The 13742-nt window shown below is 41.8% G+C and overlaps 1 protein-coding gene across 1 annotated transcript in view; it reads right to left on the bottom strand.

Annotated features, from left to right (window-relative positions):
* LOC133469225 (rho GTPase-activating protein 23-like) overlaps positions 1-13742 on the bottom strand; it is a 135104-nt gene that overhangs the window by 43708 nt on the left and 77654 nt on the right. The window contains exons 5-11 of the mRNA XM_061756029.1: positions 10799-10891; positions 9373-9451; positions 9235-9295; positions 6831-8169; positions 4910-5018; positions 4392-4431; positions 4154-4291 (exon numbers count right to left, since the gene is read on the bottom strand). Coding sequence (XP_061612013.1) covers positions 4154-4291; positions 4392-4431; positions 4910-5018; positions 6831-8169; positions 9235-9295; positions 9373-9451; positions 10799-10891 — 1859 coding nt within the window. The remainder of the gene's footprint in view (positions 1-4153; positions 4292-4391; positions 4432-4909; positions 5019-6830; positions 8170-9234; positions 9296-9372; positions 9452-10798; positions 10892-13742) is intronic.

The raw sequence follows: 13742 nt of genomic DNA, 5'->3' as shown, positions 1-13742 counted from the left end.
CCGTCCTTGATGAGGCCGATGACAGTGGTGTCATCTGCAAACTTCAGGAGTTGGACAGTCGGGTTCGCTGAGGTGCAGTCGTTCGTGTAGAGAGAGAAGAGCAGTGGAGAGAGGACACAACCTTGGGGCGCCCCAGTGCTGATGCTGCGTGTGGATGAGGTGGCCTCCCCCAGCCTGACCTGCTGTGTCCTGCCCATCAGAAAGCTGTAAATCCACTGGCAGATGGCAGGTGAGACGCTGAGCTGGAGAAGCTTGGATGAAAGGAGTTCAGGGATGATGGTGTTGAACGCTGAGCTGAAGTCCACGAACAGGATCCTCGCGTAGGTTCCTGCACTGTCGAGGTGTTCTAGGATGAAGTGCAGTCGCATGTTGACTGCATCATCCGCATACCTGTTCGCTTGGTAGGCAAACTGCAGGGGGTCCAGCAGGGGACCTGTGACACTTTTGAGGTGGTCCAGAACGAGACGTTCAAAGGACTTCATGACCACAGATGTCAAACCGACAGGCCTGTAGTCATTCAGACCCGAGATTGCAGGTTTCTTGGGGACTGGAATGATGGTGGAGCGTGTGAAACAGGATGGAACTTTGTACAGTTCCAGAGATCTATTGAAGATCTGAGTGAAGACTGGAGCGAGCTGGTCCGCGCAGACTTTGAGGCAGGATGGGGACACATGGTCTGGGCCTGCCGCTTTGTTAATCTTTTGTTGTTTGAAGATGCGTCTCACATCCTGTTCATGGATGGTTAATGCAGAAGTCAGAGGTGTGATTGTGGTCGGGGGTGCGGCCGGGTGGGTGTGTGGTGTGAAACTGTCCTTTTCAAATCTGCAGTAGAATATATTAACGTCGTTGGCTAGTGTGCTATTGTTCTCAGCTTGGGGGGATCGTCGCTTGTAATTAGTCAGCGATTGGACTGCATGCCAGACTGATTTAGAGTCGTTTGCGCTAAACTGTTTTTCCAACTTTGCTGCATAGTTCCTCTTTGCAATGTTAATTTATTTAGCAGCTGGTTTCTAGCTCGATTATACAGGGCCCTGTCCCCGCTCTGATATGCATCCTCCTTAGCTTGGCGAAGCTGCTTAAGTTTAGCAGTGAACCACGGCTTGTTGTTGTGGAATGTGCGAAATGATTTTGTTGGTACACACACCTCTTCACAGAAACTGATATAGGATGTAACAGTGTCCGTATATTCATCCAGGCTGCCAGCTGAATTTTCAAAGACACTCCAGTCTGTGCAGTCCAAACAGCTTTGAAGTTCCATCTTGGCTTCATTGGTCCACTTTTTCACTGTTTTCACTGTAGGCTTCGCGCATTTAAGTTCTTGCCTGTATTAAGTGAATTAAGCAGTGATCAGACGAGCCCAGGGCTGCACGAGGTATAGCACGGTATGCGTTTTTTACCGTAGCAGTGGTCTAAAGTATTATTTTCCCTGGTAGGACAGTCGATGTGCTGCTTGTATTTAGGGAGAAATACTTTGTTAAAAAGCCTTTGTTTGCAATGACATGTTCAAGACGCCTCCTGTATGGAGAAACTAGTCACATGCATTGCTCTAGTGTGATTTTGGCCCATTCCTCCACACAAGCAGTCTTCAAATCTTGAGGGTTCTGTGGGGTTCTTTTATGGACCTTGAGTTTCAATTCTTTCCATGGATTTTTTTTATTGAATTGAAGTCAGGTGATTGGCTTGGCCATTCTAGAAGCTAAATAATTAATTATTTTCTCTGAAGCCAATTGAGAGTTTCCTTGGCAGTTTTGGATCATGACCCTGCTGAAATGTCCACCGTTGTTTCCTTTTCATCATCCTCATGGATGGCAGCAGATTTTTGCCAAGAATGTCTTGGTACATTTGCCCATTCATCCTTCCTTCAATAATGTGAAGTTTACCAGTACCATTTTCTGAACAGCAGCCCCACACCATCATTTTTCCACCTCCAAACTTCACTGTTGGTATGGTGTTTTTAGGGTGATGTGCAGTACCATTTCCCCTCCAAACTTGGTGTGCATTATGGCATCCAAAGGGTTACATTTTTGCTCTCATCAGACCAGACTATAGCCTCCCAGTATTTAACTGGCTTGTCCAAATATTGTTCAGCAAACTTTAAACGAGTTATGACATGCTTTTCTTTTTCAGCAATGGGGTCTTGCGTGATGAGCGTGCATAGAAGCCATGGCGGCGGAGTGCATTACTCACTGCTTTCCTTATGAAAACAATATCTGCTAATTCCAGGTCTTTTTGAAGCTCTCCACAGGTGGTCCTTGGCTCTTGGACAACTATTCTGATTATTCCTTGCACTCCTCTATCAGAAATCTTGTGAGGATGATCAAGGCAAATTTATAGTGGTATGATTGGCTTTCCACTTACATATTATGGCCCCAACCGTGTTCACTGGAATATCCAGAAGGTTAGCTATGCACCTGTAACCAATGCCAACGTTATGGTTTGCAACAATTACTTTGCAATGGTCTTGAGACAGCTCTTTGCTTTTACCCATCATGAGCTGTGTCTTGAATTACACCTTGGCAATGAGACCTTTTTGCAGGCCGTCAGTTGGGACTGAACCAACTGAAATTAATTTGCACTGACAAGGGCTGGATTGCTGTTTGATCATTGATAGATTTTCGGTGTTGTCTTGGCTTTCCATGTCTTTTTGCACCTCACTTTCTTCATGTACCTTTTCCCTGTGTCATTTCACATTATTACACACAACTTAATTTCTGATCTTATTTGTTCTACTTTCTTTGTATGTATGGATTACTAGGGTTGTTCTTAACATCTGGTGAAAATTTCATGTCAATAGCACATTTGGAAACATATTTAGTGAGAAAAATGGTGACGTGTTAAATACTTATTTCAGCCGGTGTATATTAAAATGACCCATAAATAGGCACCATGTCTTTGGCAATGTCCACTGCAATTGACTCTGCAAGTACCTTCGACCGGGCTCATATCATATGGAAAACTGAAAATTATTCCGCTCATGTTGTCTGTCTCATAGCACAATTAAAGTAGTCACCAGTAACGTCGGAAAGTATTGGTACAAAGTCACTAATTTGGCAACACCGACTCTGCTTTTTTAAAACTAGCTCCACTCTGGTTGCAGCCATGTTGTTCTCATGTATAATGCACATTCCCCCCCCCCCCCCAGAAAACTGTCAAAAGTCAATAGTGTGCGGTATACATGGGTATAGGGGCAAATGGAAAAAAACTTGCACATTTTAGAAATGTATGTCGCCATCTAGTGGTTATGAAAAAGCTGTACACTTTCATTTCAAAATGCGACCACTACCTAGTGGTTATAAAAAAGGTGTAGCCTACACTTTCATTCCAATATGACAGGGGTACTTATGACTGCATATATGTACAGTTGTGCTCATAAATTTACATATCCTGGCAGAATTTGTGAAATATTGTTTTTGTTATGGTTTTTTAAAATATGACTAATGACTGAACAACAACCATCATTAATTTATTTTTGGTTATGTTTTGTTTAATGATAATGCTTCTCTGAAATGCATGACCATTTAATTTGAACCCCATTAAAATAAAATTAAATATGTTTTGCCTGGTCCTTCATGTTTTCTTTCAAGAATTTTACCCATCTTACAAATTCTGCCTGGGTAATCAAACATATGAGCACAACTGTGTGTTTTCTAATTTACTGAATAAAAGTAGGGCTGTGAATTTCAAAGTAAGAGCAAGTAAATTAAAAAAAGGATTAAGTGTCCAAACCAAGTGGTTAACTTCAGAATAATTCTTTGAAAAAAAACTAACAAAATAGAGATAATACTCTAAGCGAAGCGAAATCATGCATTGTAAAAATGCATTATACATAGGTAGAAGGGCTTTCCAGAATTTTGAGGTCAACTTTGGGGGTTCGTATTATACATGGCTGCGCATTATACACGAGAAATTACGGTACTTTAAACTGTGGAAATTGCAAAAAAATAAAATAAAAATAAAGTAACAGCCCTTGCGCAAAGTGTGAACCACTATATAAGATACTTTATTTTGCAGAATTATGCAAAAACAGCTTACCCTATTTCCATGGAACTTGCCAACTGAACATTTTGCTCCTTGGCCTACCAGTGAAATACATTTCCCTTATGCCTTGCCACATTTACCAATAATTGCTGATTGTACGAGCGGTGTGTTTTACCTTCCCCTTGTCTGTAAGAATCTGCTTGTAGTGTAGCCAGCCCTCCTTGCAGATGTCACTGAAAGAGATGGTTCCCAGTTCCGAGGTGGAGTGGCGCTTGGACCGTGCCTCCTCCTGGGCTTTCAGGTTCTCGAGAGACTAACACACAATAATCTGTATCTATCAAAAGACTTGCACAGCAACATGTGCCAGGTTGCCAGAAAAGGAAAGAATTAAAAATACAGCAGCAAAAACTCACCCCATCAATGAAAAAGCTCTTGACTCTTTTTGGTAGTTTCCTGCAAGACACAACACACATTAAATCTTGTGGTTAATCCTCCTCAAGTGATCAAGGTCAATTTGACCTATTTTACAGATACAGAAATACAATAGAAAATATTAGTTAGAAGGAATTGTTCGTTTATCTTTATTCTGCATGGCTTAATCAGTGTACTCAGCATAATTGACATGAACTACATGTTGTATGAGAGATAAATGTGTGTTGGGATTTTTACAATTTCTGACACTTTTGGGTAATTAAACATGCCCTTGGTCAAAATGACCCAGAAACATTATTGCTGTGGGACAAATGAAACATGAGTGTAAAAGCAGGTTTGGAGAGTTGAAAATTGTAAAGCTAAACTCATCATACATGTTGACACTGTGTGTGATATTGGAGCACAATGCAGTGTCTCTTACATTGGAAAAAAAACACACACAAATCCTGGAGCAATAACAAAACATTTCAAGCTTTTTAAGTCTCGTGTCCAGCCTTACGTGAAAACATGGCCCTCTTCTTTAAAGGTGTTAAGACCCTCATCACAAGACTTGGATCTCTCTGTAGTAATAGCCAGCAGATAAGAAGAGCGGCGTCCTTTGATACTGCCTGAAAATATACCACAAAAATAAAAGTAAGATGGGTGAAATAACACACCAGATACAATTATAACAAAAGGTATTATAATGAAATATGAATTTTTAAAAAAATTCAGATTTAGCATTTCAAGATCCCTCTGCCTTTCTTGTTAAACATTTTATCACAGTCTTACACAATACAGTATCAAGACACCAATTAAAGATATGGCAGCAAAAGGATGTCAAGTATGGGTAGCTGCACTTGAAAGGGAGTTTGTAATTAAAAAAAAAACAAAAAAAAAACACTTTGTCAAATGTGTTAAAATGATCTGTGAAAAAAAAAACTATAATTTGATTTGAAAGAAACCACCGCACCTGAGGTAAAACAACCGGGACAGAAGGCAAGAATGATGATGTGCCAATCATTTGCCATACACTCGCGCTGATTAGTTTCCTTGGGTTTCAGGAGCTTTGCTGAACCTAAAACTTTTGTGGAATATCCACCTCCCGTTAGCAACAAAAGTTAAAACGAAGGAAATTGGACAGATCCCGAGACAAAACAAGGGTGATCATTCGTGGTGCAAAAGATCATCTTTGATCCTTGATCTGGACGGATCACTCTCCACGGTTCAGCACACACGTGGTCCGCCGATTAGTCCAAGAGTATGTGCGTGCAGTGTGGAGTACCTCCAAACCTTTGCTCATGGCCCGGAAGCATTAGCATGAAAAGATCCCACAGCCCACAACTAGCTAACATTAGCTAATATGAGCCAATGTCAGTGTTACAATCAAATGTCTTTAGGAGCAGAAAAAGTGGACAAATTATCCCGCATTTATCCTTTGTAGCGCTCACCACAATTTAGAAGCTCAGGTATGTTTTGCTTTCTTAAATTTCTTCTTTTTTAATGATGTGGACACAGGGTAGTTTTTCATTCACTATCCATGTTTAAAGGAAGTGCATATTCCTTAAATTGCACTTTGAAATGTTTTTCATTGAGGGTTCATGTATAAAGGGAGAAGGTATTGCACTTTAAGTTGTTGCCATATAATTTAAATTAAGTTGAATGCAGGTAGGTAGAGTAGCCAAATATTAATATAAATATTGGAATAATATGGGCGGCACGGTGGACGACTGGTTAGCACATCTGCGTCACAGTTCTGAGGACCGGGGTTAAAATCCCGGCCTCACCTGTGCGGAATTTGCATGTTCTCCCCGTGTCTGCGTGGGTTTTCTCCGGGCACTCCGGTTTCCTCCCACATCCCAAAAACATGCGTAAATTAAATTGACTGTGAGTGCGAATGGTTGTTTGTTTCTATGTGCCCTGCAATTGGCTGGCGACCAGTTCAGGGTGTACCCTGTCTCTCGCCCGAAGATAGCTGGGATAGGCTCCAGCACGCCCGTGACCCTTGTGAGGATAAAGCGGTACAGACAATGGATGGATGGATGACTCAAGTAAAAGTAAAAAGTAGTCATCCAAATATTTACTTGAGTAAGAAAGTTCTCAATGAAAAAACTACTCGAGTAACTTCAGATTTTTTTATTTTTTTTTTAAATCAGAGCATGATCATCAAATAAAATAAAATCAATTATAATATATGGGAGTCGACACTCACCTGCCACCATTTAAATTTTTAACTGCCCATAAACCAACAACACATGCACTGGGCCCTACAGAAACATTATTTGCTTTATTCGCTTAAATGACTTCATGAAGAAGCTGTTTGCTGACCAGATTTAGTGATTGTGTGTGCGACACCATAGGATAGGGTTAATGGAAACATTAGTCCTATCCTATGGACAAAATCGAGACAAAAAGCTCATTAACAAAGTCAAAACACAAACCTAAAAAGGGAATGGAGGACAGGGAGTTGTACGCCTGCTGCGCCAGGCTGGCACTTCTGCTGCGACTGGAGCCAGGACCACCAGAGACAGATGAGGGGGTTTCACTCAGTGTGTCAGGTGACTGGGGACTTGGAAGAGTATGAATAAGGGTTCTGTGACACAATGGCTGTTTTAGAGTGATTGGGGAAATTACATCTCCACTGCGCCCCATATGAGTTTTGTCCTCTGATGGAATTAGGGTGGTAGTCCATTGTGGTTGTGTCACCATTTCTACTTCACTAGTGGCAGCACTGCTTCTGCTGTCTGGACTACAGTGTGGGCCACAGTTGCTTGGCTCTCTTAAAGTCTGTGCATGTTCGGGGAGACTGTAAGTTTCGTGGGACATTGAAGGGCTGCCATTTTCGTAACCCACCAACTCATCAGTCACTCCCCTTTTTTGGGGTTCAGCTACCGGCTGACCTGATTGCTTACCACAAGGAGGCAGTGTGGAGGGCACAGTTAAATGGAAGGCTCTTTTGATTTGGTGCTCATGCCCTCCTGCAGTGTTTTGATGCTTTTCTTGTATTAATTTTGAAGAACTGTCTGAGCACAATGGGACAATTGCAGAGGCTTTTTCTAGAGTTTCAATGGAACGGCCATAGTTATATTCATACTTTGCATATGCTGCCAGCAAACTCTCTGAGCATGACACGCTTCCCGGTCTTGAAATACCACTCCATTCCCCAAGCAAGTAGGAATCATGAGCTTGATGATGACACAAGACGGTCTCTCGCCTTTTCGTCTCTGGAGAGACAATGGCAGCATATGTAGGCCCAGAGCACAATCCCTGCACTGCTAAACAATCCTGAGGTACACTCCTGTGGCAAGGGGACGGGTGCTCAGCAACCTCAGCTTGGCAGCTGTACCAGTCTGACAACGCTTGGTGGCAGAAGGAATAAGTACAAATGTGACCAGAGGCTGGCAGGCCGATTTTGCGCGGTGGAGGCAGAGTTGCCGAGGCTATGGCAGCATTATGGTTGGCAAAGTGAAAGTCGAGTGCACTGATGGGTAAAGAGGAGCGGCCACGGTGTCGCACCATTGTGACAAAGTTATCACTGGCATCCTTAGGCGATCTTGTACAGTTACTTGTTGAAGCAACAACATGGTGGTTGTCCATTAGTGAAGGTGTCGGGATAGGTCTGCATTGCCAGTTGTCAAAGGCACTATGAAGTTTGTGGCTTAGCTGTGAAGCAATGGAATTGGGATTGGCGGAACAATAATGAAGGGGGGGCTCAGGGAGGTTATGGTCCTTCACTAAAAATGTCCCATTGTCTCTCAAGCAGGTCTCCTGGGAGTACGCCTAAGGACAGACAGAGTAAAGGTATAGTTTTATTAACGCAAGTCCAGAGGGGTGACAAAGGAGCATTCAAAGGGCATCGAAGCAGAAGCTAATGTCAAACTAGCTTCTATATCCATCTATACTGCCTCCCACCCAAAGTCAGCTGGGAAAGGTTCATATAATGAATGTTTACTGAGACTAGTTATTTATATTTTGTTCTGATAAAAATATAAATTGGACAAAAACAAAAATAAAGGCCAGTGATGATAACATTGATGAAAACTGAGCTGTTGATTATTGGCCCTGCTAGACACAGCCACTCTGAGTTTTGACAAAAGCGGTCAGTAAAATATTTTGTATAAATATGTTAGATTTGACAACTCCTTTCAAAAGCACATAAGGAATATGACCAAAACTGTGGTTTTTTTCACCTTCACAATATTGCAAAGATACGGCCCATCCTATCCGCTAGTGACCCAGAGATCATAGGCTACGCATTTATTACGTCTTGCCTCGACTATTGTAACATGCTGCTTTCTGGTCTTCCCATGTCTAGTATTAAAAGCCTGCAGTGAGTACAGTTAGATTTTTGACGAGGACGAGAAACTTTGATCATATCACCCTGATACTGGCCAACTTGCATTGGCTCCCAGTCCACTTGAGATGCAATTTTAAGGTTCTGTTACTTACTCATAAAATGTTACACAGGTTAGCCCCCTCCTATCTGGCTGACTTAGTTGTACCGTATGTTCTGTCCTGAAACCTATGCTCACAAAACGCTGGGCCAGCTGGCTCTCAAATTAAAAATGAAAGTCTACAGTTACAGCACACCTTGTTCATTTCATTTCAAATCCATTGTGGTGGCCGAAAAGATGAAAATTGTGTTGATGTCGCAATATTTATGGACCAGACTGTATTTGTCGTTTTTTTTTTTTTTTGAACTTGTGTAGTGTAACTTCAAACACAGTATTTGGTGTAAATATGCACAAATAATGATTGTCATTGTGGTAGTTTCGTCCAAATTATTGTGACACATTATGATACACGAGAAGTGAGAAGGACAGAAAAAACAAAAGGAATACTCACACTTACCAACTGCAGTACATCTTCATCTTTTGGCATAACAGAGAGCTCCAAATTGTTTTCACTACAACGCAGGAACATAATCAACATCATTCAGATATGCTACAAACAAAAACTATTTTATGACTCATTTGCACTTACCTGTTTTGAATGAGTCTAATCACCTGACAGTAGGTTTTTCCTATGATACTCTCCCCGTTCACTTTCACGAGCCTGTCGCCTGAGATGCACGCACACACACATAAACATCACTCTCTACAAATTATGTTTAAAAGTTTGCCTTTGGTAATTTACCCGAAATGTACTTGTACTCTGTACTTTTACATGAATAGAAAAATATGTGCTAAAGCCTCGTTTTGCCACAGGTGAACTTTGCTCTACCCGCCTCAGTGTTCGGGGTGGTCGATTTTCCACTGTCTCACTCAGCGCGGGAAACTGCTATGACTACACTTGTAGCCACATCAAAAGCTTTATTCAGGAAAGACGCTAACAAGCAACAACAAGGTTGAAGGAGGGATTTTTGCTACTTTATCTAAAACAATGTTCTACACATAGTAAAAGGGAGATATTTTGGAAAATTTACTTTTAACTTAATTGCTTGCATATACTGTAAATACAGTGGAGCGGACCACGATTTAACGGATATCGGAAGTAACGTACCGTCTGAACAGTACGTGTCAAAAAATAGTTTCCAGTTGTCATTTAAACTGCCATTGACAAGGTTTGTTATTTCCAGAATTGGCCGCTGTTATTTACTGGTGCTGTGGCGCAATATAGGCAGAGACTGGGACACACGTATTTCCGGGTCACAGATATACAATATGACTAGATCCAGTTCTATCTATTTCAAGAATGCATCGACGTGGCGGCCATGATGCCAGAAGTTCTATCTATTGTCACAGGTTCTGCGCAAAGAGAGAGCCATGCTGCACTCTGGAACATGCTATTTTTGGTACAGTAACATTTTTTGTTTTTTGGTCAAGTTGTTCATCTATGGCATTTAATTAACTGATTTGGAGATAGGAAGCGCACTAATTCCTCGCAGTTCACGAAAGCGACTCGCCTTCACTTACCACTAGTCACTACGCCAACAAGCACACCAGCGTGGTAAGTTTGAATACAATTTTGAACTTTTCAAACATGTTCAAGCTTTTCTATATTTATTTACAATAACTGTACTGTACTGGACATTTTAGGCCACGAAAAAAGTAGTAAAATTAGTCTGTTAAATCAAGGTTTCACTGCAGTTGGGTGTGCCTGCCTACACATCGAGTGTGAAGTTAAATAACCAAGTACTCTTTTGTTATCTGCCAGTTTCTGAAAAAGTATCAATGAGCGAGTCATTCTGAGTTTTACAAATTGACCAGTCAATAGAACCTGCTGCATGTTTAAGCATTTTTAAAAAACACTTATTATTTTCCAACTTTAAAACAGGTCCTTTTGTCCCACAACATAATAAGACGCTTAAGATGTAGAAATCTGTCCACATCCTGTACCTCTTGAGATTGACACACTTGAAAGAACCTCTGTGAGGACTTAGTTAATTAGTAACATTTTAGTCATTTACCGGTACACAGCCCAGCTTGATGAGCAGGGCTATTTTCTTGAATGCTCTTCACAAAAATGGTGTCCATTGCGTCCAAATGAGACTTCTTAGCACCTGCGTCAAACACACATAAACATCCACTTACAATAAGTTTATGGTCAGTGAGCCTGAACTAAAAAGAACATCTAAAACCAGAAGTTTTACCTTGATTAACAGTTTGATCCAGAATTATTTCAATAATGACAGGTCTGGTCTGGTTGGCTCAGGCATAAGATGTTGGGTGGCATTAAAATTTCATGAGATGGGGAAAAATATATGGTAGTAGCAGTCTTAGAAGTTGTAGTGGTCCTGTTTTGTTTTACTTGTTTGAGAGTCAGTTGTTACTCACAGGAAGCTACGAGGTATCAGATCGGTTTTGACGTTTAGTGAAGTTAACTCGACGTTTGTGTGTGTGTGTTTGTGTGTGTGTGTGAGTCCTGCCTAGCACAGCAGCAAGCATGTTGACTGACCGGACGAGGGATCAAGTACCGCATGTAAATGACAATTAATTGAGTCCAGAAAAACTATCATGTCCATTTTATGCTTCAATATATTATTGAAAACTATTCCCTCCTCCTTTATCTTTATCTTTGAGTATTTTCTGTTCAAATACATAGACGAGAGGCAGTGCGCCCTAAGTACCTCAATCAGCTATACACATAAACTGATGCAGGCAGTTGACGCATGCCCATTGCGGTCTCTCTTTATGTCGCCAATATACATGTTTTATCACACATATACCGCACATGTTGATGTTCAACCACCTGTCTAAAATCCTTCCAGTTACTGATGGTGTCGTGGTTCATTCGCCTGACTTCAATGCAGCAAGCGTGGGTTTGGTTCCCACTCAGTGATGGTCTCTACAGTACATGTGCCCTGCGACCGACTGCCGACCAGCTCGGGTTTTTTTCGGTCTTTTCCCCGAACTCAGTAGGGGTAGGCTCCAACACTCCGCGACTCAACAGGATAAGTGCTGTTGAAATGGATGGATCCATGCATGTCTTCCTTCCAGTGTCAGACTGGCATGAGAAATTACTTCAGTGGTTAAAGTGTTAATGTTGATACCCAAAAAATCATATTTAATGATAAAACAATCTGGGTTTTTTAAAGATTGCAGATATACTACATCAAATGGTGATGGCAGTAGTGTAGTAGCATCCTGTGATAGTCTCCTACATGTATGAAGGGTAAAAGGTGTTGCGATACGAAAAGGATATTTTTTTAAAAGTAGTAGTATTGACATAGATTCATTTAATTGTTTTAAATCAAGTCTCTGATGGTGTAGTGGTACACTCGCCTGACTTTGGTGCAGGCAGCGTGGGTTCAGTTCCCACTCAGTGATGGTGTGAATGTGAGTGCGAATGGTTGTCCGTGTCTATATGTGCCCTGCGACTGACTGGCGACCAGTTCAGGGTGTAGTCAGCCTTTCGCCTGAAGTCAGCTGGGATATGCTCCAGCGTCCTGTGACCCTAACCAGGATAAGCGGTGTTGAAAATGGATGGATGGATGGATGTTTTAAATCAGTGGCAGTGACAGTGAAATGTGCATATTTCAGGGGACTTTTATTTTGAAATACCACATCAGATTTCGATAGGACCTCTTTTGTTGGAGACCTGGGGTGGTGTCGTCTCCCCCAGAGCTGGACCGGTGTTGTGATATCTCATTAAAAAGATTGAAATGAATTTTTCAGTCAAGGGTAATGACAGCAAAATATGCAGTTTTCAGGGACTTTTAATTTGAAATACAATATCAGATCTTCATCAAACCTCTTTTCGTCGAGTACTTGGTGGTCTGTCACACAGATCTGGACTTGTCTTGCGATACCAATGGGGTTATTTTAGGGTGGCTTTGGCTCAGTAGGTAGAACAGGTTTGAATCCCTGCTCCTGCATGTCGAAGTGTCCTTGGGCAAGACACTGAACCGCAATTTGCTCCCAGTGGGCCTGGCAGCGCCTTGCATGGCAGCAGTCGCCCATTGGTTCATGAATGTGTGTGTGAATGTGTGGCTTTGTAAAGCGCTTTGGGCACTGTGATGATGTAGATAAAGCGCTATATAAGTGCAGTCCATTTACCATTTATTTATCATAAGATATCAAATAAACTACATTTGTGAATGCATCTCAAGATTCAAATGAACTTTGCTTGGTTGCATTCCGTAACCGAAGAGGATTGACGTCCATATAATTGAGAGGCTTTTATTTTGAAGGTGGCTTTCGCCGCTCGTTGGCGACTTATTACCGTAATGCCTAGTATGAACAAAATTAGGGGCGGCTGGCTTGACTGCTACTTTACGAGTGGAGGCTGGCTTGACCGCAGTGAAAGGCAGGGAGATTATTTTAAATAAAATAAAACTACTTCAGCTAAATTATCCCCGACCTATCTCTCTCTCAGCAAACTCTCGAACACCCGGCTTCGGTTGTGACTCTTTAAGTATGTGTGCTTGTTTTCATGCGCTTGACTGGCTCAAAATTAGCCGTTAGCTTGAAGAAACAACTGCTAGTGAAAGCTAGCCCCGCGAGGACGTCGGGACTTGTGGTTAAAAGCGCTCATGAGTACGTTCACTGCATAGTACGTCGTTCCTTGCGCAAACGAATCACTCATCGTACTAGTACATTGCTCAACGAGTTCAACGAGCAAATCACTCAGTTCACTTAAGTCCCTCCCCTGAACAAATCACTCTTCAGTTCCTCAGTACACCAGTTCACTGAACAAATCACTCTTTAGTTCTTCAGTACACCAGTAAACCAGTTCACTGAACGAATCACTCAGTTCACTTAAGTCCCTCCCTGCCGAAGATTACATTTCTACACTAAAGGATTTCTCAAAACTGGATTTTTGGTTGAAACGGGGCATATTACAGAGAGGAAGACCAACTCTGCAGCTAAAGTATTTGCTTCAGACGAGTGGGAAAAGCAAGGTAACCCGCT

Source organism: Phyllopteryx taeniolatus, chromosome 19 (assembly GCF_024500385.1).
Source record: "Phyllopteryx taeniolatus isolate TA_2022b chromosome 19, UOR_Ptae_1.2, whole genome shotgun sequence".
NCBI lineage: Eukaryota > Metazoa > Chordata > Actinopteri > Syngnathiformes > Syngnathidae > Phyllopteryx > Phyllopteryx taeniolatus.
This window is presented reverse-complemented; position numbering and strand designations above follow the sequence as displayed.